Consider the following 25,622-nt stretch of genomic DNA (forward strand, 5'->3'; position numbering starts at 1 on the left):
AGGTGAAAGAAGCGAAGTCTTCCACCAATTGTGAGAGAAAACCAAAACCAAGTCTCAAATATACCCCCGTTTATTTTATACTCTTCAGAAAAAGGGTGATAAATTTCATACACAATTACATATGTTTGTATGAAGAGAAGAAGAAAACATCATGATCTACGAACGGAAGACATTGTCCAATGTACAATTAATGTGGGCATACAGAATTCTACAGAGTCTCGTGATATGAAATCAATGTTTCGTTACTTATCGTTACTACCGCTGCTTTGACATATTAATCAGACTACATTTACACCTTTATATTTCCTTCAACTCGACCGATACCTTCTTATCAACAGTCCAACCAATAAACCTATGATGAGCAATACCACTAAAGATGATAGAATGATGATTGACCATCTCCATCTGTTTTTAGGTTTTTCTTCCCAAACTCCAGTTTCCAAGTAGCTGATAACACTTTGTCTACTCCTGTAGTCGGGTGATCTATGACCCAGATGAGGTGATTGAGGTGAACGAGTATACCTCATCACGACTTCACCTTGTTCTATTCTCTTTTCGATTTCCTCCCGAGTTTTTGACGGGGTTGAGGACGGACTAGGTAGGGGTACAGATAGGAGAGGTGTGGGCGAGGTGGGTGAAAAACAAGAATTGAATCTTGTCGATCCTATACAATACAAAGTTGAATCTTTAGGTGGTAAAGATGGCGATGGTTTCAATACTTGTTCTTCTGGAAAAACTATAACTCCTTTACCACCAATACGATTTACCCCCTTTTGTCTGTCGTCTTCTTCATGATCGTCATCAGAGTGTACTGTATGTTTTAGGCCTAGTGCTGGTGTATTTGGTTCACGAGTGTCTACCACTGCATCTTCACTTTCGTCCTGGGAGAGGCGATCATGTCCGGTGTTATCAAGATGTGTATCCTCCGAATCCAGCTCGGTGAAAATGTCTTCCCTGCTTTCTGATCTCCTCAATCTTTTGCCCCATCTCTCTTTTAAACGAAAAGACCGCGCTGACGTCGTTGATTTTCGTCTATCTGATTGTGATTGTGAATGCGCATGTGAATGTGACTGAGTGGAAGTTGATTTACGCGGTGAGTGGTTTGATTTATACGATTGATGTCTCGAATATACATGCGGGGATGAAGCTTGAAACGAATTTCGCGGAGTTAGATGAACAGTCGAACCTGAATTTGACTTTGAGTGATGGGTTGGAGGAGTACGATTTCGTGCAAATGAAGATGACGGTGTGAACGGTCTGAGATATCTCAGCGATTGAGAGGACACCTATGATCAGGATTAGACAGAACAAGCAACCCAAATTTTATTGTGATTAATCGTTTTTGGGAAAGTGGTATATAGGCTGACTTACCCTCTTACCACTTCTCAAAACTCTTTCCAAAACCCATGCTCTTCCCGCTAGATCTTTCAAATCCATTTGATTCTCTTTGTGTCTCATTTCCTTTTCATAATTCTCATTGTGATCAAATATGATTTCCCATTTTTTCAATCTTTGAGAGATGGTACTGTTTGAGGCTCTTTTCGATTTTTTGGAATTGGTAGATTTAGTACTATCTCGATGATTTGATGAAGTACGTGATTTACTTTGACTTCGAAATGACCATTTGGAATTTGATGGTGAAGATGCTTTGGTCGCCATCGCAGATTTGATACTTGGATATTCATCATGGTCATAATAGTTTCGACTTGCACTTCCATTACCATTGCCATCGCCACTGCCAGACGCATGATTAGATGATACACTGTATGATCGCTCATCATTTGATATAGGTGATTGTTCAGTTGACATATTTGATACTTGAAAATCAGCCATTCCACTATACACCGAATGACGAGATGATCTTCTCTCGTCATTCATTGCGTTTGTAATTGGCGGTAACGATAAATTACTCTTTGACGAAGAGGTTGATTTATTCCTTGAATGTGTCGTTCCCTTTCTTGAAAAAGTTGCTAATGGATCTTTGGCTAAAAATGAATATGTAGGTGTCCTTGATGATGATGACGAAGCATGGTTCTCACCATGAAGCGAGCCAGATAATCCGTATATATTCGTAAAGAACTGTTCATCTTGTTCGTATGCTCTTTCATGATGATATGACATCGGTGAATATTGATCGTTAAATTGGTCTTCGTTTTGGGCTTGGTTTTGGTTATAATCATCGAATGGCGATGATTGAGAATCTGATTGAGACTGATTAGTATTACTATTACTATTAGTAAAACTCGGGAAAGAAGGTTTATTCGTTAATTGATGCGAAGATGCAGAAGTCATTCTACCATGTAAAGCTTTTTGAGGTGAATGAACTTCAGTTGTTGTCGTTGTCGTTTCTGCAGAATGTGATAATCTTGATAACGATAACGATAACGATAAAGAAGATGCTATACTATGTATTGTATGAGTCGATTTTGGAGTGAATGATGGAGGTAATGGTTTAGGAGGTAGAGGTGGCGGTGTCTCAGGTGGTAAACTCGCTTCGAATTCAGCTTGAGCCTGAGTGAAAGATGTCGAAGAGGATGATTCTTCTTGTCGAGGTATTGACGATGCTGATGATGGTACAGGAGAATTGTCATTGATCTGACTGACATTCGATCTGGTTGACGGATTCTGATTACTTGATGAGGGTGATGCATGATCTTGTCGTTCCTTATCTTTGCCTTTACTTTCATTCTTACTTTCATTTTTACCTTTGCGTTTACTTCTTTTTCCTTTATCTTTTTGCATATTGCTCGATTCAGGCGGACTCAACATGTCAGCCAGTTCTTTGATATCGATACCATACCCAACTGCAATATCACTCGATGCTTCTCCACTTGTGCACACACTAGCATCCTGTGAATGGCTTGGCCTTATCTTCTGACTAAGAGGAGAATTCTCTCTTTGATAGGTCTGTGGGATGGGAGAAGAAGGAGTCGATAGTATCGGTGGACGATAAAAGAGTTTTTCAGCATTAGGAGTGGGTGGTGAAGTAGTAGCATATGAAAGACGTTGATCTTGATGATCTTGCAATTCTAGGTGGGGATAACGCAATAAAGAAGGTGAAGGTGTAGGTGAAGGTGCAGGTGAAGTTGGTATCGTACGTGATGCCATGTTGATTCACAGAGCAGATGTGTAGGTAGATTACAAGGTGTTCTTCCAAATGAATGACGATTAGTTGGGATTTATGAGTGTGTGTATAGGTGTGTAGGTGTGTGTTTAAGGTGTGTTCACGTCGTGTCTGTAGCTATATTGACATGGCAGTGAGTTATCGAGATGTGGGAGATGGGGAATCGTAGATAGATCAGTATGAGGGGGGAGGGAGAAGATAAGATGAAAGGATAAAGGAAGCGTAGTAGGTAAATGATCATTATCATTGATTCAAAGGTCAATTCAAAGGTATCTCACCAAATCATCAATCTGATCAAAGCACTATCTGTGTGTTGTTGTTTCCGTTTCGAAATTCGATCTCTTGTCTTATATATAATCGCATTGTTACCTTGATTTTTCTATCTTGGACCCCTTGGAACCCTCCGCACTCGTCCTGAAAGGTCCATTCGTTGCTCTGGTCGTTTGGTAGAAAAGTGCATTGTCATGATTCGCTTGTGTCGAGTAGTCGAGTTGATTGCGAGATTACAGATTAAAAAAGGTGAAACGACGAATTTCTTCGTCAAAGCGTCAAGTTGATTCCACATCCCTTGCTTCGTTTACGGCTATGTTCATTCTGGGGATAAGATCCTAAGATCCATTGCGCGAGCATAGCATCTCCATTCGATTGTCAAGGGAGAAGTACCTTGTCACGCTTTGACTGAATCTCTCCCTGTGCTGATGAAGAAGGCATTGAGTGTAATGGGCGTTCTGTTCAGCTGTTGAGCATAGGTCCTTTGCCTCCCTGGATATCAAGTAGAATAGTTTCGGATGACATGGTTCGTATATAGATGATTCCATGTTCATTGCAGCTGAGTATAGTTATCTCATATAATTGATATTATTCAAATCAGTGTAATGTATCCAAGGTATGTTGTTAGATCATCTTCTGAGTTGGATTAGTTATTCAACGAGAGTGTACTCAGCCAGGCACCATTAAATAGCTTCTACATCCCCCTCTCCGTCACTACACCTGCCATCGTCGATATCTTGACTGACTCATTTTATAGACCAAATCATGGATCACATTTTTATCACTACATGTCACTTTTATATTCACTACAACTACAACTACAATCAGCAACGATGCAGATATTTTATCCCATCGTGCGAGAATTACGGAATGCTGAAAATATCTTTACTTTTGTTCTTTCGTTTATTCCCCGTATTTAGCGGTATCATTCCTCTTTCCTCATTCCTCATTCCTCATTCCTGATTATTTCCAAAGTAAAAAGTAAGATCGGTCAGTCACCCTCCGAGTTATTTCAGCCCCAATGTTCTTCCGGTAAGAGGTTCAAGCTATTACCTCGTTCTTTACGTTATACATCTGTACTCGAGTAACTCAACTCCGGAACAGATAGGAAGTAACGTTGATCTCACGTTATTCCTTTCATAGATTCACCCCACACAGAAAGAGTTACTACCTTTTAACGAAATAGTTTAAAATAACATAAATGCCATAAACCCCCCCCCCAAAGTGTAATTTGTTAGTACTAATTTAATAATGCACAGTTATTCATTTGTATTTTCTAGATTCAGACTCACATTTCTATTTCTATTTGTATTTCTCACATTCGGCATCTAGACGTATTTGTATTTCCACACAGAAAACAAAACGTTTCTGGTCGTTCCACCTCGTGAAGATCGACGTGGATTGACAGATCGAGTACCCGTGAAGATCGAAAAGAATGATCGACAAAAAGATCGACAAAAGAAAAGAGAGATGGATGTCAACAGGACTTCGCTCATATTCAGAAACAGATGCATATTGAAATATAGGCTACATTCATATTAACTAGACCACACTAAAGAATCCCTCTAAAAGGTGGTTAAATAAACAGTAGATAAAAATGAAAACATGAGAAGGAATATCCGTAAAATCCAATGATAATATCAATAATACATATGTCTAAATATTCTATATCAGTCGCTGCGTGTGTTGTAATTTCCTTTCGTGGTTCCATTGGTCGTGTCCGGGGTGACTCTGACAGGTCTCTGTATCGACACTATGCAGATTTCGGTAGTTTCCCATCCAACAAAGATTGTTCTTTGACTTTCAACAGAGGAGATCTACTTCCTATCGCGGTCGGCGAAAGTGATACCCTTGTTTTGGGTGATATCTCCCTTTGCTTCTTGTTGAAATAATCTTGATCTTCGCTGGGTCTGCGAGTAATCGACATATCTTCATCTTGCTGATAATACCTCAGCGGTGGAAGGATCGTTCCGTTACCATGCGATATCTCGCTTATTGGCTATGAAGAGACAAAACAGATGGTTGTGTCAATGAAATGTCTTGATTCGGATGATAAGATGACAATGAAACACTCACGGCAAAACCACTTATTGAGTTGGATCTACTCCAGCCACCTTCTCTTGAACTTCTCCTCTCAACATCTCTTTTCAGCTCTGACAATGACCCTCGAGCAAAATCACTTCCGCTTATAGAAGTGGACAGACTTGGAAGGACAAGTTCCACTTGAGAAGGTCTTGGCGAAACCAAATCGGAAATCCTGATCGATCGTGGGGATACATTTCCAGTGGTCGATGATCCAACACCACCTTGAGCTGATATTGACGATTGCGCAGTACGTGATGTTGGGGTATGAGATTGATAAGGTGCAGATAACGGTCTGGAATTATTTGAGATAGGTGATGTTTGTCTATACGATTGTATGGGTGCTAAAGTATGTATATTCGATTCCGATAATCTACCTGACATAGGATGCAATCCAGGTCGATTTGATGATGAACCAGGTCTCATTGAAGCTGATGATGAAGATGATAAAGGTCGATGATAATCTGAAGATGAATGGTGCGAATCACGTTCACGTTTTCGTTTCTTCTCTATCGAGTCTGGAGGTTGCATCCATTCACTCATTTGTGATCCCCAACCGATTTCAGGAGTGGGATAAGGATTCTCGAATGATCTTGAACTAGTCGGTACTGATGACCCAGATCCCGAACCTGAAGCTGAACCTGAGCCCGAGCCTGGCATCGAGAAGGATGATGGCCGTGGTAAGGTAGGTCTACCATCCGATACTGATGTAGGCGGATGAATCATTCTACCTTCATTATAAGCTGAACTTGATCCTAGACCTGGCGGTGCCGGTACGGAAGAGGCTGCTCTTGCTAATGTCGTCAAAGGATCTCTCGATTGTTGATCTTGTCCAGTAGGAGTAGGCAATTGGACCTGTACTTGAGGGTGAGGTTGGGGTCGTTGTGGTTGTGATTGTGTTTCTGGTTGTGGTTGACTGTGAACGTGTCCAGAGCTAGGCCCAGAACCGAATGTGACACCATGCGATGATTTCGCAGCTGATACTCCTCTATCAAGAAGATCATTTCTTTCAGTCCATATTCGACGTATAGTTTCAACTTCACCTGCTAGTCCATTGGCGAATAGAGCTGTCTCCAAATCGTGTATCCATCCTTGTAAATTGACTTGATGTTGTTGAAGATGACCGATTGAAGTCTGTAAAGAGGAATGTTCAGTTTTAAGCGTTGTCAGGTTCTTCTCTAGATCGGCAATGTGATTCGCCCGACGTACTAAAATGAGGAAAATGAAGTTTGTCAGCCTAAGCACCAGAGATCATATAATCCAATCGTTCAAAAGGGATGGGACGGAATGCATGCATGGGGAAGATGGGACGAGTTGTATCGAAACCTTTGTTCTGTCATATTGTGATAACATGGTTGAAGGTTTCATTACGTTGTTAATCAGGAACGAGCCTTATTCCCATCCATTTGAACCAAAAAACCAAAAAAAAACAGTGAAGGAATGTCTCTCCATTGATCGATAGATGCACTCACGACGTAGATTTCTCTGTTTTACTCTGTTCTTCTCACGACGAATCTCCAGTTTATCTTTCTCTAACTTTGTACCACCCTCACCTTCTGATTCTGAATCACTATAATCTGGATGATTCGTTTGACTATGGCTTATACTATGGATCGAACCTGTTGACGCGTGTCTATGATCGTTATAACTCAGATTACGATTCATTGTTATGATGCTGCTTGAGGCGGATGATAGTGGTACAGATGGAAATCCATATGAAGGGTGAGGATAATGCGTTAACGATGTACCAGGTGTCGCGGGTGAAGGTAATGGTCTATAAGATGGATGCATGATTAGATTGGATTGAATTGGAATGATTGATTGATAATGATTATTGGTAGTCGAGTTCACTTCTGTCGCTGAGCGCTGAGGGTGTGGTGGAGTGATCTTTGTTGGCTTTTTTCAGCTGTTTTGGTGCTAAAATATCCTTTACCAATTCGGAATAATAACGGTACTGGTATTGTTATTTTGCTTCCGATCTACTGGCCTCGATGATACTTTGATGAATGTATCGTATCGTCTTGAGGAGTATACTTTCCTCGCCCTTTCTAGGTACACAAACACAACAGCCGTGTATATACAAAGGAAAATGTTCTATATAACAAGGTATATGAAGGATTTCAAAGTGAAAAGATATTGGAACAAAGTTGAAGAGAAAGAAGTTTAGTCACTCGGTGACATCCTTGTTATATATATAATGGCGAATCAATGACACGGGAGGTGAATATCCCAGGAGCAAAGTAAGAGGAAAAAAAAGGGAGAGGGAGAGTGGAAGGAAATTTCAAAGGCGTCAATCCAAAGGAGAGGGGCAGTGTAGTTGTGTGACGAGCAAGTGACACCTTTCGGTTGATGAACGTGAAAGGCTGATAAAAGCAGAACAATAAAAAGATTTGTATTTGTGTCGTATCGTAGTTTGTTGTTTTCTACCAATTCCGAAACCGAAGTGTCTAGCTCTTATCGGGACTGAGAGGAGAGGAGAAAAGAAGAAGAAGGGGAGAACTACGGACGAGAAAGTAAAATATGATCGAAGGACCGGTATGCTAAGAATCGAAAGAGAGACAAAAGATGATGATGATGGCGAAGAAGAAGAAGAAAGAAAATCCCTAATCCCTTTTCCTTTTCCTTTTGCGTCTTCCGTCTTCCTTTTCCTTTTTTCCCACAAAATCACAATCAATGGTAACGATACCAACACCAATTCCAATTCCAATTCCAATACCGATTATCGATGAGATGGCAGATGTTAAAAATCGCTGGAATGTCCGAGATAATGAATTTGTATTTTTGTGTTCTTTTGTATTTTGTGTATGGGATTACCCTTTTTTTCCTGTCCGGCTGCAGATCAAAATGCCGTTGACTTTTGTACGTAAAAGGAATAAGGGGCTCGGATGTAGATGGACTATCTACAAAAGCAAGTGAAACACGCTGCTTCTCAGACTTATCGGACAAAGCGAATGAAGGTAGTTGGTAGTTGTTGTCTTTGATATGGTAGAATTCGGATCAGTCCGAAGCAACAAAGTTATTTCTGACAAGATCTCCGAAGAACGTTTAAAAAGGAGAAAAAAAGTTGGGAAAAGATGTATGGATTCCGGACGACTTCTCAATTGGGTAACGAAGAACGAGAGGTTTGTCCTATTTCAACCGTGTGAATTTGTGGTGTCGATCGGTTTTCTCTCTCTTCAAAGATGGTCATGGGTCCAAGAGGAGAGTAAAAACAAGGAAACGAAATATGGCATGAATGACGCTCATGATCTCGACCGTACTGTTTTTGAGTGATGAGGTATGTCACAGCCCTGTGTATGATTATTCCACCGGGCGCCCCTTGCGCTTGGTCCAGCAGTACGCGAAAAGTGGGTAAATACGCAGCTGACGAGTGGGAGAGTGAGAATCGGGTGGGGAAGGGAGGAAGGAGACGAGTGGAATTCTACGGAAAGCGGCGGCTCATAATTGAGATATACCTCCCTGTCACCATTAGCTTGAATCCCGAACGGACACCCTCATTCTCTCTGCTCTGCACAGTCAAAGATGACTCTGCAAGAGGTAACTTGGAACGGGGTTGATCGAGAAGAGGGGTGGTGTTAGAGTGGAACAAAGAAGAAGAAGAACATGAAGTGAAAAGATTTCCCGGATGTTTTTCCCTGGTTCCAGGCATCAAACCCGCATGAGATGGAAATCAATATGTATAGTGGATATCCCCCACGAGGGTCCAGGGGAAGAGTCTGTTGGAGCCAGTTCGCAAAAGGAAAAGGAAAAGGAGAGACAGTGGAATGAGGAATGAGGAATGAGTTTGTATTTGTATTTGTTGGGATAAAATGATGATGATGATGATGAGGATGATACAGGAATTGAAGGAAATACAAATAAACATGATCAACGTAGATCAATCATCGTTTCTATTTGTAGAAAAAGTGGACTTATTTGTATTTTTATTCTTTTTATTTGTAGAAAAAGAAATGATGAAATCTCCGAAACAATCGAATTCTCCGAAACTGAAATTAAGCATTTATTTTACATTTTAAATTATTCAGTATTTTGTTCATTTCCCATGTTTCTCGGGGGGGTGTGGGTGGCCATCACATCTTTTTACCGGAATAACGTACATGCGTTATTATATGCGCGTTCCCGAGAACAAAGGTGAGTCGCTTCCTCTCGGTAAAGGTCTTTTTAAATGATTACTTGTAGTATTCCGAACGATGCTCTGTGATCTCATCTCCAGTTCTCGACCGAAAGTGATGATTGAGAGGAGGTAGGAGAAATGGGAAACGCCACCACGCTGCGGCCTTGTGGCATTATTTTCCTGGAAACTGGCAAAGGTTAGTCTCCTTTTTCCCAAGCCACAAAATAAAGAATAATGGTACCGGGAAGGCGGCGTCCTCTGAAATAACATCCCCTGGATCACAATCCCACTTTCACTTTGTCAGTACTCCGTCCGTCTGTATCATATCTCAGATGCAAATTTCGTCATGCAACATCAGCATGAACATAGGTTATTTGAAGCGATACTGTAAGAGACAGAGATTTTGTAAATCAAGCTCGTTCATTCGTCAATTCATTGATCATTCTTAGGGAAAACAAAAAATCAACACTCGTCGATCTTACGTTTTTTCTTCTATTGCTTTGACAGAAAGCTAAAATTCGGTTCACCCTGTGCCGGTGCCCATTTCACGGATATATAGTTTAGTTTGGGGATTAAAACTAAAAGGTATAAACTAACTGATTTTCAAGACTAACAGTCCATGCTAACTGGTTGTGTGATACCCTTTCGTTGTGTTATCATCCCATACATCTCCTAACATTCCTTCTACGTAGGGTATGATGAATACTTGCTTGAAAAGCTTTGAAACAGCTTTGAAATATGTCGATGAAATAGTCACCAGACCGTCGGGCTGTTATACGATCATTTCTTTTCTGCTGGAAGCCGAAACCGCATCGACATTGCTGAGAGGACAAACTTGTTCTGGTGGAAAAGAAAAATAAAGGCTGTTCTGAACATGAGGTCATTCAAGCCAATTTCGTCCTTGTTTTGGTCATATGAGCACCTTAATCGCATAGTTCGAGGGAATCAGACCAGGAATCAAGATGGACAATCTGAAATATCGGGTAGAAACAGAACAATTATGACTCGTAGCTGACTAGCAGACAGGTCGAGACAGCGATATTTCTTCTTCCGTGACTCAGGATCATCTGCAGTCTGTTTCTACGTGAAGCGCCCAATTCGAAACGATCCTGTAAGTCCCCTTGCCTCTTCTGAGTAAGACGTGCATAAACATCATAAATAAGTCGTAATAAGCTATGTACAAATTGAGACGCCTGAATAACGCTTCGTCCCGATTTTTCATATATTCCCAGTACAGAAATCCGTATAATCAGCATCCATCCGCAACATGGTCCTCAATCAGAAGCTCAAAATGCGGCTGTAACTGCAAGGGAGAAGCTAAACGAAAGAGAATATCTTCATTCCTACTACGGCTGCTATTCAGCCTTTACACTTGTTATCATTCTGGTATACCTGAGATTGTTCTTCCCATATCCTAAACGATCCTTCCACTCATGAAACAGGTTGCTTAAGCAATCTTCAAAGACACACCAGGCATCCTTGAGCTCAACTACGATAGGCTTTGGTCTGTTGTATTACGTGCTAAGCTATCCCATTTGTCATTGCTGCAGACGTACATTCTCGATTCTTCTGATCAGCCACATGCGTTGAACGTACGTGCTGAAGGAGGGACTGAGGAGATCTGCTATTCCGGCATCGACCCAACAAGTTTGCCCAGCTGCATTGGTAACCTGTCGAACGCATCATTTCCTACGGTGTATTGGACTGGGACGCTATTTGCGTATGTACTGAATGACAAATCTGCAGGAATCGATATTTTTCGAGGTTCAATTACGGTATTACATCGACTGTCCCTACTTGCCTCTTCCACAACCAACAAGTCATATCAACTTGAATTCACCATACCAGACTCGCTTTATGTGGGTGTAATGAATAAGTTGAACATAAACCCCCACCAAATCAAAGTAAAATCATTCGCGTGTGTGTGTGTAAATAAAACATTCCTTTAATCAACAACAACATTCCTGATCATCCCGATACCATCAACATACAACAATGTCTTAACAACAACGACGACGACGCATTGACCACCATTCATCTGATCATTATACCCCATCGTGTATTGTAGATAGTGTTTCAGAGTATCCATAGCATCCATAGCATCCATAGCATCCATAGCATCCATAGCATCCATAGCATCCATAGCATCCGTAGTATCCATAGCATCCATAGTATCCATAGTATCCATATCCAAATCATGTCATCATCCAATCCACCTTCCACACCATCGTGTCCACATTCACGATCAAGTCATTACAGCTCATCACCCCTAATACCTCGCCAAAATAGTAATAATGGGATAAGGAAATCGAACCATAACATGAATAGCACGGACAGCTATTTCCCCGTCCATGTTTCCGCTCCTGCTCCACCAGCTAATATCTCACGATTATCATCATATCAACAACAGCAACAACAACAGCAACAACAACAGCAACAACAACAGCAACAACAACAACCACAAAACAACCCAACGTATACTTCGGGAAATACGAGTAGAGGTCTAAGACCACTGGGAATGTCATCTTCATCAACGTTGAACATCCCACCTTCATCACCGTTCTCAGCTCCATCGTCGTCATCGATGGATAAACAAGTCAAAAGGAGAAGTATGATTATACCTCCTTCCACACTAATCCTTATCAATGACGATGATCCACCGCCAACGCCGAACAACAACAAGTTGAAAAGATTATCATTATGCTCTGGTGGACCACCTTCCTTAGAATTAGATCGTACTTCAAACCCAAATCCGAACTCAAATACAAATTCAGGTTCAATTCCGATCTCACCAAATCCATCAATGTCTCCCTCACATCGACATGATCAACCTTCTACACCTGGAAATACAAGAAGGCCAGAAAGAAGAATGGGCTTGAGAGCAAGTATAAGTTATTCACCTGCTATGCCTATCCAGCAACAAACACCTAGAACAGGTGAGAGGAAATCATTCGGAAGAGGTGATGGTGGTTGGGGAGTAGACGATGAAGTCGAACAAGTCACACAAGAGAATAACCAGGAGACGGTAGACAGCGAAAATGAAGTGGACATTGCAAACAACAAAGGGGAACATAAAAGAAGTAACGGCGTTCAAACTCTAGCTGAAAAGTGAGTTGTCATTCATCCATCTACACCAGATCCACTCTCTGTTGCTTGTACATCAGCGGACATCGACAAAACATCAGAGCTGACCTATTTGATTGACAGACATGCCGATCTACTAACTCATATCGCTCAAAGAGAGCGAAGAGTGGCTGAAATCAAGCAAGGTGAGTGAATACAAAGAATGATTTCTTTTCTTTTATTTTGTTTTATTTTCCATTCCAATTCAAATCACTGTTCGTAACAGTTTCAAGCATCCTATATGCCCATCCTTCTGGTCTTGACACCGAATCAATTACTGATGCCGTGTACCATCGCAGAATTACAAGCACAGGAGAATGCTTTGGCTTCACTGAAATCACGATGGACGACAATCGTCTCCAGATCAGTCCTATCACCACCTGATCCTATTCATTCTCACGCCAGCACCCAGACCCACACCCGGTCTCAATCTGCGTCACAGCCATATCCGCCAAGTCGTCGCCGACCAATGAGTATGATCTCCAATTCTACTTCTACTTCATCCGGATCATCACTTTCCCTAGCTACGATAGATGAGCCTATCAATCCTGCCTCAGCGCTTGCAACCGCTTCCGTTTCAGCTTCGACATTGATATCCTCAACTGGCGCTCTTAGTGAGACTGGCGCCGCTGTCTTGAGCGGTCTCATCAGTCAAACAGAAGGTTACCTAGGTCCAGAAGTGGTTCAGGGTGGGAAAAGGTTCTTGGGCACATTATGGAGGACAGTAGGTGCCGCTGCAGGAGGAACAGTCCCCAATCAAGAATCAATGATATCAGAAGGTAACGAAAGTGATCTTTCGGAAGAAAGAAGACATGATGACTGGAATCAATTTGGTCCGAAATTGGATCTGTGAGTTTTGTTTGACTTACTCCCCACCTCTCCCAGTATATGTTATTCAAGACGTCGTGAAACAAATCGAACCGAGCCAAGTCTACAAAGCTTACATTCGAGGCATTGCTAATATACTTTTCTGAACAACCAGAACCAATTTACAAAAACTCATCACTCCCTGGGACTCAAATACTACCCCTTCTGCTTCCAGCAACAACGCCTCTGCAATGCGATCAAAACGAGATCGATTTAATCAAAGAAATAATACCGCAACTCCAACTTCCTTCACTCGTCGAAGAGCTCAATCACCACCAGCAACAGTTGGGTTAGGTTTTGATTTGGATATCAAACCTATTTCTTCCATATCTCGTGGAACGGGTCGAGAACGAGGAATGGCCTCGTCTCCCAAGAACGTCCCAACTTCACTGATGGATGACCAAGAGCCTTTATATGACAGATCAACGGATCAAGATGATCTAGGAAAGGCTTTAACTCCAATGAAACAATCAATCATTACGACAATCTCAAATAATCAAAATAAACCAGTATTTGAAAATGAACATTTAACGGAAATGGAAGATGATAAGTGGGGTTGGTGACTAGCCGCCCGAGGTATAGGTTTATGGGTCGGTGTAGTTGTTGTCATGGCAAAAGCTGGAGAAAGGTATAATATTTGATCTAGATTGTGGATATTGGATTTGATGGATTATATTCTAGGACGTGGGCTGGATATGGATATGAACATGAACAAGCCATGAATACGGATATGGAAACCGGATATATGGATATATGGATATGGAAATTGGATGTGGAACGTGTAATGCGACCCACGGAAGACGGGATATCAGAAATGGACAATTGCTATTTTCGTACATGGATCACGACGAATATTAGTGTAATGTATAACGAATTACGACTAAGGCATTCGCAATATAGAGACTCAATCATGAGAGCCGAATGTGTCTCACGGCTCTGGCATCTGGGTTATGACCCCATCATGACTGAAAAGCATCGATCCATTTCTTAGAATCACGTCCGTGTATTAACTATTTAAACTATGAACAGCCCCTCGATCTCTTATTATATATCTGATCTTTTTTCTCCTCTTTCAAGTTTTATCTTCTTTTTCCTTTGTCCCCTAAACTGTGCGAATGACAGTACCGATTCTTGAATCTATTCTAGTACTCTGAACCTTGAGTTCTCTCATAGTACCAAATAGGTTGAGTAGTATTACAATTCGATTTTGTAGTCTGGTTGATAGGTTTCAAGAATCCATCTTGAGGTCTTCCTAAAGAATGTGAATAATACCATACTTCAGATAAGATTTGTTTGGTTGGACCATAGCATCCCAGCTGTATCATGGGTGCCCGTATTAGCTAAGCATTCTTTTGGGTATTTTATCATGCATGGAAGGAAGCAAGGAAGCGAGGGAATGACGATGACAAAGCTCACATAAGGTTCTGCACCAGAAGATACAGTTAAAGCGTTTTGGATTTCATTCAATTGATATCCAGTGATATTAGAAGGTAAAATTCCTTTTTCACTCAACCAATCAAAAGTTGGATATTGAATTTGATTCTTTATAACTGAATTCAAAAAATCAATTATGGATGATTCCGTACTGTTTTCATATATCGATCCATAACAATTGGGTGTATTTTCGTATCCCACGTCATAAGTCGAGAAGCAAGTCTGGAAAAACAGAAAACAGAAAATAGATCAAGGGGAAAATAGGGAGTAAATCGGTTCAGTACTTGCTACCTTAAGTTCCCTCGTAGGACACTTACAGCGTGTTTACTGAATTCTGCAACGACAGCAAAATATCGTTAGTCCTTATACCTGGATCAACGGAAGAGATCGTCACGAAACTCACCATGTTGCCAGAAAGTCCAATCAGGTGAATTCTATCCATTCCCAATTCGATGTCAATATACCACACCACCATACTGTACCGTACCATTACCCTTTCCTGTAAAACGAGGAAGGGCGGAGCGTACATACCTGGGATTTCCAATATTTCTGCATGTAAGCTAGTAGATCGTATTTACCGTATTTCTCAAGTAACGGAGTGATGATATCACCGCCTGTCCAAGGCTCAACAGGTGTCCCATCGGATTTACCAGTAGTCGTATTGGGTGAAGGAACAGGATCATACTGTCTTGATAAATCACAGTATTGACCTAGTCAATTCGGAACTCGTCAATATAAAAGTACCTCAAAGGCACTGTAATTTCAATCCCTCCAGACGACTGATAGGTATTCAGAAGCACCAAAGCAAGACAAAAGTATCCAACACACACTCACCATATGATCCATCACATCTATCAGGCCACAGACCATGAATAGTCCATGAATCTTTAGGTAGAACAGAACCTTGACTCTCTAATCCAGTATACTATCACTCTCGATTCATGTAAGCGCAGGAATTCCTGACTTTTGGAAACCAAAGGTAAGATTACACATTTCCACTCACAGTATCCCAGTACTAGATCAGAGAGTAGTCATGTTGTGATCAGCGTTACAATATATCGGCATATGAAAGACTTACCTGAGTAACAAGAACCAAGCCTTGAGTAGGTGTACAACAAGTATCTTGGATCGTAGTTGTATTTTCACATGAATAGATAGGAGCGGTCAATGCACAAGTATGATTATCCGATGACCAAGCTGATACGAGTGAGGGTATGATAGCGATCAAAGTTACAAGAGGGAGCATTTTGGCTGGCGAATTGAGGTTTTCCTCAAGCGGTTCAAATCTCTTGCTTTTTTCTTTCAAGGGGTTCTTTCCAACCCTCGATTCCAGCGTTGAAGTCAATCCATATATAATCATCCTGACATGCATGCATCCCAAGGCGCACAAGGCTGATATATTCGAATAGGTGGTAAAAACGTTTATGAGTCTAGACACCACGCAATGAAGACGGGCCTTACGAGAGGGAAAGAATGATGGCTCCACGTGGTGCTCCATGCACGTTTATGGGATATACAGTACATTAGATAATTGAGGGTCCGATAATAAAAGGTCAACAGAGAGAGAATCGTTGAGTACCTTGTGAACCACGATGATTTCCGAGTGGTATGATCAGTGGCTGCACGTTGGACGTCCCTGGTGGAGCCAGTATCGACTCATTCGAGCGAAATGTTCGAACGATTCTATCAGTTGTCATTCGGAAAATTGGCAATGATCGTTACCCGTTAAAAGCAACCCAACTGATACCTCAAATTCGTTGTGTCCAAAATACATGAAAGAGTATCAAAGCTTGGCGAATCACGATGTACTATCAGGCGACAATTCGATATACGTCCAATAGCCCCATGCCAAGCAATGGAGGGAGATAAGATAAGACCAAACTGTTCCTTCACTTTGCCGACAGACTTACTTCTTTCAGTTCGCCACTTTCATGTTTTCCTTCTGCCACAATTGATTTTTAACACATCACGTCGGATAAGAAAACAGAAAAATCAATCAATAACAAATCAAATGAAGATGGAGTTTCAGTTCATCAGTCGGTAATCTGGTGAATAGGATTGATATCACCTCATTCAAAACGAAGGAACTAATCTGAACGCCGTGTTGGTGGACCTGTATTGTGTTTTGCTTTTGCGCTAATCCTGCAACTTCATGTACGACGATGGATACAACACTTCCACCATTCCTTCAGACTAATCCGCCTCCAACCGCACCCCCTTCTTCAGCTCGAATACAAGCTCTATACGCTTCCACTTCAAGTCAACGCACGACAAATCCAACAGGTTACAACGCGAATACACAGTGGTGGGCATCAGTATTGGAAGAAACACTCAGAACAGGCTGGTTAAACGGTGGGGATGATGGTGATAGATTGATCATCAAAGTGGATGATGGTCTTTTAAGTCGTTTGGAAGATTGTCAGGGGAAACGACCAAAAGGTATAGGTGGTGTAATAGTGAGCTTGTTAACTGAGCCTCTCTTACATTCCGTGTTTGACAAGCTGCTGATTCTCTATCGAAGGCGAATCTCACCACGACAATTCCAATCACACTCTACCCGCTACCTACGTTCCAATCATCACTATCCCCAATACAAGCTCCGCCCTCCCTCACATCACGATATATCGGCAGACCATTATGGTGGGCCGTAGGACAACTGAATCCTTTCGGATCATCAGGTGATAAAGTAGAGAAAGAAGAAACGTTATGGTCGAAACATGGTAAAGGGAAAGAATACGTTCATATACCATTACTTGAGGTACGCATCCTCTTCTCTCTTCTCACTTAACATCGTGTATAGACAGAATAACACTCACCACTATCACGAAATTGTAGCAAGCAGCGTCTTCATTCAATTCATATATATCGAAAAATCCTATACTTACTTACACCGACGCGTTGTACGATCTCGATAGCTTCCGTGAGGAGTACGCAAAATTTTGTTTCCCAGCTAGCTCAAGTTCGAAAAAGTTACCTGCCGGTGTACATGTATTGAGCTTGAGAGATATTGAAGTTTTGGTTAGATGGTTACATAGAGATACTGGAGTTGTAGTCACAGATGGAACGGTAAGTGCTTATAATCTAGAGATGCATATTGAACCAGTGCTGTACAACAAATACGCATCATCGAACGGTCTTGACGGAGTGCTGATGGACGTTTCCCATCTTTCAGGTCATCAAAGTGCTTGATACCAATCAAATACCATCTGATCATCCTGTTACCGAAGCTGATCGAGGAGTAATATCAATCATTATCGCTCAACGTAAAGTGGAGAAACAAATATCAGGCTTAGAAAAACAAATTCTCGAGTGAGTTCACGTAGAATTTCTCATATTAACCTAAACTGAATTCGAAAATGTAATCTTAGATCACATGAAAAAGCCAAAAAACATCTCGCGAACAATCAGAAAAATACAGCTTTATCATATCTTCGATCGAAGAAACAACTTGAAGATCTGTTGGCTAAAAGAGTAGCATCTTCAGAGCAACTAGGATCGGTAATTAGAAGTATTGATCAAGCTAAAGGAGATGTCGAAGTGAGTTTTGAGTTTCAAATTGTATTCCCAGGAATGACATATATCAGAATATCGAAATAACATTTGCTGATTATGATGCTGTCTGTGGTGGTAGATCATGGCAGCATATGAAACTTCAACATCAACACTTGAATCTGTACTTTCCAACCCATCACTCTCTCCAGATCGAATCGCGGCTACAACAGATGCTCTTGCTGAAGCCATGGCAGACCAAGAAGAGATTGATCAAGCTGTTAGAATCGGTGGCGAATTGGCTATGGGGGGAAAGAGGGTTGAAGTTGATGAAGATGAACTTGCTGCTGAATTAGCGGATTTAGTAGAAGAAGAAAAATTAGCTCAACGCGCTTCAGAAAAGAAACGACTAGAAGACGAGGAGAGAGCAGCCAAGTCTGCTGCCGTCGCTGCTGCTAAGAAAGAAGAAGAGGAAAAACTTCAACCAGTCCTGGAGAATCCTGTCTCAGCTAAAGAATCCGTGAAACCTTCATCAGCTGAATCAGCCCCAGCTCAAGCTCCAGCCAAAGCGAAACCAACCAGTAGCAACAACGAAGATGAACAGAAGTGGAACGAACGATATGAAGATGCTCAAATGCGTGAAGACGCTGAAAGAAGGAGAAGTCAAGAAGAACGATTGAAGAAAGACGAGAAACGTATTGCAGCTGAATAACGGTCCCAACCCATACCCATCGCCGCATCCCTCACTCTCACTCAATGACGGATATTCTGTCTGGTCAGTGTACTTGTAAATCACCCCAATATCACTGTCTGTTGTATATCATCTTGTAATACACGCCGATGCATCGTCTCATAGGAATAGCAATACTAGTATGTCCAAATGATCTACTTACCTTACTGTATTTGTTGAAGACCATATAACGAAATGCCATACACAACAAATTTTGGATAGAAGGCCGGGTCGATGCTGTGCAATCGGAATCGAGGTGATATACGAAGAGTTATATCAACAAAGGTGATGTGATATAGAAGGCTTACACAGATGCATCATCGTTCGTCAATCCTTTACGAGCTCCTCGGTCCAACCTACATTACGACCCAATTCCTCCTTTGACACTTCGGTTCAAAATTCTCCATGATAGAAGACTCGAAGACGACTGCCGTCATCTTTGTTAAGCGGGACAAGGGACGAGTTTGAGCGACTGAACAGTGCGGACACATTTGTATTCCAGAATCATGAATATATAAATAGTGATTAATCCTGCGATAATCCTTTTTTAAAATGGAAATTATCAATTCCAATTTCCATCCCTTTCCAACTCTCTGAACGTATCCTATCTCATCTCCGTTCATTGAAGAACTTATACGGGAGTACGACAATAGTTGAGTCAGTGTCACAGACTGAGTATTTCACGCATTCAAATTTTCTGGGAAATAAGTTGACTTATGCTCACAGTCACTTGGAAATCCTTCTAGCTCATCGTTTCGAGCTGATTCACGTCGACCTTACCTTCCAACGCTCAGTCAAAGATGACATCTGTACCTTCTGATAACGTAATCGACCTTGAGTCTGCAGATAGATCCCAACAATTCGTCCGTTTCAATGGTGAACAGTTCCCCAAAGGGATACCAGATCCTTCGAAAGATGAGTGGACTCCAGCCCTGATCATGGAATGGAACGAGAAGCACATTCGTATGATGAACAGTGCCGACACTCTGAGCAGAATACATTCAGGAATTACTAGCAGATTACGCTCACAGATTTTAGATTGTGAATCACTTGGTCAAGATTCTTGTGGTCATCAGACACCCGATCACGATGAACGGATGAAAGCGGCACAGATTGATAGAGTCGACTATCTAACAATATTAGGTAGTGATAAAACTTACCATGAGATCTTTCACAACCTTGCGAGCCGGGGCGTTCAAAAGTGTGACAAGCACCTGTCCGAAGCTGAAAGGAAAATCACGGAGTACAGCCTGGTCTCTGGGCTTAAGCAGGGAGATTGGCGTCGCTGCGCTGGTTCAACCAATGGACAATGGCTGCCAGCCGGGATGCACAAAGATCTCTTCGAAAAGGTCGGTAAGAGTAGTTTGGGCTGCGGTACATTGCTTCCAAAGAACCCCGAGATCTTAGATTGGAAAGTATCTGTGAGTTGTGATGAGCCGGACGGGACAACCAAAAAGGACCATTTGGTCTGTAGCATAAGGTGTGCTACGAGTAAGATCCAATCGACCGCGAGATTCAAACAAGCGCATGCAAAAGCTTCAAATGCCGGTATCAAACCAGCAGCTTCGACCTCTATGCCACCACCTCCAAGCTCATTGTCGACAAAGCGATCTCAGACGATGACGGACTCTTCACCATCTGAATCTTACAACGCTCCCAGTGGAACCGGCGGACCAAAAGAGTGGCTAAACACGACTATGGGCCAGGCTTACTCTGAGTCATACTGGAGGTTTAGACCAACAGAACTTCCTAACGGGGCCGAACATCCATACTTCGCACGATACAGAGACAGAGAAAATGATATTACAGAGCAAGTCAGTAAAGACTTTTTGGCAGGTGCATTTGCGGACAGATTTGAACGAGGTGTTAGAGAACGTGGGGCATATTTTGCAAGCGAGGATAGCGCAAGCCTTTGGAAACAAGGTCATCCCAACATAGAATACACCAACGAAGTGTGCTGTCTCAAAGACTGTGACGAGCCCGTCAAACGCATCAAGGGACATGAAGCAGCCTATCCTTTCAATGTGTCCATGAAGGAAGGAACAAGTACTGCAAGTTGTGCGAATTTTGAACATCATGCCGAGGCTTGTTGGCGAGATATGCAGGACCAGTCTGTTTCTGACAGATTCAAGGTACACCTACGAGATCTCTCGAAGGGACGCAATGATGCAGCGAGTAGATCAAGACACTTTGGATCTCGTGGCCTAGGCTCATCAGCTAGCGATGAATATGATGACCTGCCTCCAGTCGGGAGCTATGGCTCTCAAAACAAACGAGGTCGGTATGGTAATGACCTTCGTGACCATGGCTTTTCAGGTGCCCCCTTGCATTATCCACGGCCAGGATCAAGCTCAGGATACGTAGGGAGCAATCAGGATCCAGAAGCCGCTTTCCCAGACACCGCTGATCAGTCGTCTCAAAGATCCGTAGACTGGGGAAGTCTAGGAAGAGGAGCAGGACACCGCAGACCATATCCTGAGTAAATGCCTGCCAATTAAACAGCATGGAGGCAATGAATATTGTACCCGACAGGAGGTGTACATAAGAGTCTGTCTATCACAAAACGTATCGATGTGCAAAGAATGAGGTGATCGAGATGCTGAATGGCTTCGATGGATATTTGAGTGAAATGGTCAAGTTGAGGTAAATCGAGTATAGGACAAAATAGAAAACCCGAAAAAAAAAAAGATTTGTACATGGTTTTTCTTGTGTTATAAAATTAATGTCTCTTCATGTGATCCTGAAACTTTGTATGAGAGTCGCAGTGATCCACACACCTGAGGCCAGCACCTTTACGATGTCTTGGAATTGCACGCAATCATGATCATTGAAGGCTGTGTAGTCGGTCTCACCTGAATGCGATGTGACAGAGGCCACTCTGATGTCGTCAGATGAGTACCTCTGGTGGACTAGTGAATAGCCCAGGAGTTTCACCTACGATAGTTGTCATTTCTAAAATATTGTCAGAAACAAGAGAAGCGCGTCAACCTTTCAAGGTCTTCCATATCCGAAAACAAAACGTTTATGTTAACATATCGTACCGAGAGTCGTCGATCAGCATCATCTACCATGTCATGTCAAAGGGAAAGCTATGCAGCTCTCCTTTTGTTCAGTATTTGCTTATCCCAGATGCCTTGCCTCGATTTGCAGCCATGCTCTTCGAGACGGATGGTTTATATCCGCATAGGTATAAATATCGCTACCTCGCTCTGACTTTCGTTGATATTACCTTTCATTTCGGACATTGCCTGCTCGTCACAATTCGTTATTTCCCCTCTATCGAGGGAAATTTAGTCTGTACCTCCTCCTATTATGGCGTCACTAATACGCCAGCAGCAAGAAAGTACTGGTTCTAGACACAGAAGCTGAGAAAGTGGAGGAGGCCAATATCAAGTCGAATGGGCTTTACCTGAGAGCAGATTCAAGGAAATAGTACAGTAAAGATTGGCCAAACCGGACAAACACAAGACGAAATCGCTGCGTCGTTGGTTGCGAAACGCCTGTGACTGTCGTCGAGGGTGATGAAAGATCCCATCCGTTTCTTGTCAACGTAAAGGGCACGATGACACAGGCATGCTCTTTCGACTGCCCCGCTGCCACCACAGCTAGCATTGCAGTGGAGACCAGATTTGTCATTCGCGCAGTCTCCAACACTTGTAAGTCACTTTCCCAGAGCGCCATCGGAGGGTGGTGCACAATTTGCTGGTTCCATTGGCAGCGGTACTTTCGAGTGCTGGTGTTTCCCAAAGCAGAGGATCAAGCGCTACGGGTGGAGAACGGGGAGACCCAGGATCGAGAGCCTAATCTAGATGGTTCCTGCTGAAGGATCTCGACAACTGACGTGAAATGGGTGTCTCGGAATTCTTCATAATACCCGGGAGCCTTTTTTTAAGTAGAGTAGGTGTAGTAGCTGTACATAGGACAGACTGAGAACATCAAAAGTAAGAAATTTAGAAAAAAAAAAAAAGTCGGAAAGAAAATCATAACAATTAGAAAGATGTGACCAAAAAAGGAGCCATCGGAGATGAGAAAAGCGAAATGTAAATACCATCGTCTTCCTCTAGTCAATACACGGTTTTGCCGTGTATACTTTCGGTGTTAGAATTCAAGGCATGTGAATACCAGTGCATATCAGCTGAAAGTATTTGCGGCACTGATGCATTTTCGTCAAATTCGAAATGTCTTCTACGACTACAAACATGTTTGCGTGATCTACCTTATACAGCGCTGTAATCCCTATATACCATAGACCACATTAGCTCAGGCGTAAACTGTGATGACCAAGTACCACTTACATAGCAGTTTCGTGCTTTTTAGCATCGTTCAATTTCCTAACTGCTTTCATGAAATCTTCTTGAACTACAGCGTCTCTGTCTTCTCGAATAGCAAATAGACCAGCCTGTCGAATCGGTAAGTGTATCAGCTGAGCCTCTGCATGTGAGACAGAAGTAGACAAGAGGAATGACTAAATTAGATAATGCGAAGGAAACGAAACTCACCTCGGTACAGACGTTTCTTAAATCAGCTCCATTGAATCCATCACTCAATTTGACAATAGCTTCGTAATCGATATCACCAGATTTGTTTATACCTTTTGCGTGGATCTTCAATATCTCGAGTCTACCTTGTTCGTTTGGTAAAGGGATCTCTATTTTCTTGTCTAATCTACCTGGTCGGAGTAATGCTGGATCTAACGTATCAGGTCTATTTGTGGCCATGATAATTTTCGTTCTACCGAGTGAATCGAAACCATCCATTTGATTCAACAACTTTGCAGAAACAGAACGACATCAGCAAATTCAGCTTGACCGCTTTGTTGTTTTTGAGTACGGATGAAATGTAGCTCACCTCCATCAAGGTTCTTTGAATCTCTCGATCAGCACTGGTACCTTCACTGAATCTCCTTCCTCCGATAGCATCGATTTCATCCATGAAAATAACGCAAGGTTCATGTTCTCGAGCATATGCGAACATTTCCCTGATAAGACGAGCTGATTCACCAATGTACTTATCGACAATCTACAGGGAAGTAAATGAGCTTGGAAACATTTTTGATTTTCTCATCTCATCCCCACTTACAGCAGATGAAACGACTTTCAAGAAATTGGTATTCAGAGTAGCAGCTACGGCACGGGCAAGCAGCGTCTTTCCTGTTCCTGGTGGACCGTAAAGGAGGACACCCTTGGGAGGATTGATACCGACTCGCTAGAGACGAAGGTTGAATCAGTCCTTCAGAAAGCCATATCATGCTATTTCAGAACAGAGGGCGCTTACCTCGAACAGCTCAGGATTCATCAACGGTAATTCGATTACTTCCCTCAATTCTCTAACTTGATCTCCTAATCCACCAATTCCAGCGAAAGAAGCAGATCCTGGGTCCTCAAGAGACATGTTGTAGACCTACAATACCACTGGTCACACAATGTTCTGAATGAGATGCGTGTCCAGGTCACTCACCATTGGATCAACCTCTCTAGGAAGAATTCTCATTATGGTCAAAGTGGTCATATCGAGTGATACTCTTACACCAGCTTTGAGCTGAAAGGGGTCTCTCGTTAGCTAAACACAGCCTCTGTCAGAAAAGAAGTGACACACCTTAGCAGCTGGCAGAGTGGGTCTGTATGATACCACATATCTGGGACCTGATGACGCTTTGACGATAACTATACAACGTTGTATCAGTTCTGTTACCTGCTAGAGGTAAAACATCTAGTGATAGCCGCGACGGGGAAGACACTTACATCTCTCTTCGTCCAATTGCTTTAATACTTCTCCGATAATTTGTCCAACAGATTGCAAAGCTTTGATGTCATCTTCAGTCTTGTCGAAATCAGTTGAAAGTGTACGGATGTTCAATCGGACTAAAGACATATCATGGTAGGTGAGCTAACGATTAAGGGTGACAGGTGATACGGCTGAGGTACAACGTACTCTGCTTCAAGCTATCAGACATTCTTGAGTGCTCTTTCACTTTCTGCTCAACATGTTTCCATTAGCGTGTTGACCTTCTCTCAGACCGTTATAAGATTGAACAACGTACAGCTCGATATCCCTGTATAGCTTCGTATTTAGCTGGATCCATTCCTGCTGGAGCTACGACCGTAGACGCAGGTGCGGCAGGCGGGGCTGTCGCTGGAGCAGTAGATGAAGACGCTTCTGCTGATGCCATCTTGTCTGTGATACACTTGAGGTAGTTGGGCAATATGGAAAGAGAAGGATGAAGAAATGACGATTCATTCATTCAATTGATCGCGACTGACGCGGCCTAACAAAGGAGATATATATTACGTAATATCATTCATAAGATCTTCCGTCTCTATAAATTTCTGAAATTCTGCTCATCAATTACAGTCCTTTTCATTGGATCTACTCATGAATTGAACCATAAA

General features: G+C 42.2%; 7 protein-coding genes across 7 annotated transcripts; 3 read left to right on the forward strand and 4 right to left on the reverse strand.

The window, feature by feature from the left end:
• Positions 1-308: 308 nt before the first annotated feature.
• IL334_001409 (uncharacterized protein) lies at positions 309-3,108 on the reverse strand (the record flags this gene model as incomplete). Its single annotated transcript, XM_062933166.1, has 2 exons — positions 309-1,286; positions 1,372-3,108. 2 exons carry the CDS (start codon positions 3,106-3,108, stop codon positions 309-311), a joined length of 2,715 nt encoding a protein of 904 aa, XP_062789217.1.
• A 2,039-nt stretch (positions 3,109-5,147) lies between these two features.
• On the reverse strand, positions 5,148-7,267 carry IL334_001410 (uncharacterized protein; the record flags this gene model as incomplete). Its single annotated transcript, XM_062933167.1, has 3 exons — positions 5,148-5,393; positions 5,471-6,684; positions 6,949-7,267. 3 exons carry the CDS (start codon positions 7,265-7,267, stop codon positions 5,148-5,150), a joined length of 1,779 nt encoding a protein of 592 aa, XP_062789218.1.
• A 4,520-nt stretch (positions 7,268-11,787) lies between these two features.
• On the forward strand, positions 11,788-14,143 carry IL334_001411 (uncharacterized protein; the record flags this gene model as incomplete). Its single annotated transcript, XM_062933168.1, has 4 exons — positions 11,788-12,698; positions 12,798-12,859; positions 13,013-13,562; positions 13,696-14,143. The coding sequence occupies 4 exons, from the start codon at positions 11,788-11,790 to the stop codon at positions 14,141-14,143; spliced, it is 1,971 nt and encodes a 656-aa protein (XP_062789219.1).
• Positions 14,144-14,722: 579 nt separating this feature from the next.
• On the reverse strand, positions 14,723-16,260 carry IL334_001412 (uncharacterized protein; the record flags this gene model as incomplete). Its single annotated transcript, XM_062933169.1, has 8 exons — positions 14,723-14,896; positions 14,997-15,236; positions 15,332-15,348; positions 15,418-15,448; positions 15,546-15,724; positions 15,849-15,939; positions 16,018-16,029; positions 16,093-16,260. 8 exons carry the CDS (start codon positions 16,258-16,260, stop codon positions 14,723-14,725), a joined length of 912 nt encoding a protein of 303 aa, XP_062789220.1.
• Positions 16,261-17,176: 916 nt separating this feature from the next.
• Positions 17,177-19,215, forward strand: IL334_001413 (uncharacterized protein; the record flags this gene model as incomplete). The annotated part of the gene is made up of 6 exons (XM_062933170.1): positions 17,177-17,470; positions 17,536-17,772; positions 17,850-18,080; positions 18,187-18,323; positions 18,383-18,551; positions 18,646-19,215. 6 exons carry the CDS (start codon positions 17,177-17,179, stop codon positions 19,213-19,215), a joined length of 1,638 nt encoding a protein of 545 aa, XP_062789221.1.
• Positions 19,216-20,033: 818 nt separating this feature from the next.
• IL334_001414 (uncharacterized protein) lies at positions 20,034-21,716 on the forward strand (the record flags this gene model as incomplete). The annotated part of the gene is made up of 1 exon (XM_062933171.1): positions 20,034-21,716. The coding sequence occupies one exon, from the start codon at positions 20,034-20,036 to the stop codon at positions 21,714-21,716; it is 1,683 nt and encodes a 560-aa protein (XP_062789222.1).
• Positions 21,717-23,524: 1,808 nt separating this feature from the next.
• Positions 23,525-25,402, reverse strand: IL334_001415 (26S protease regulatory subunit 10B; the record flags this gene model as incomplete). The annotated part of the gene is made up of 10 exons (XM_062933172.1): positions 23,525-23,632; positions 23,733-24,002; positions 24,082-24,252; positions 24,313-24,438; positions 24,508-24,633; positions 24,691-24,771; positions 24,829-24,896; positions 24,975-25,094; positions 25,165-25,207; positions 25,274-25,402. The coding sequence occupies 10 exons, from the start codon at positions 25,400-25,402 to the stop codon at positions 23,525-23,527; spliced, it is 1,242 nt and encodes a 413-aa protein (XP_062789223.1).
• Positions 25,403-25,622: the final 220 nt, after the last annotated feature.

This window comes from Kwoniella shivajii, chromosome 2, assembly GCF_035658355.1.
Source record: "Kwoniella shivajii chromosome 2, complete sequence".
NCBI lineage: Eukaryota > Fungi > Basidiomycota > Tremellomycetes > Tremellales > Cryptococcaceae > Kwoniella > Kwoniella shivajii.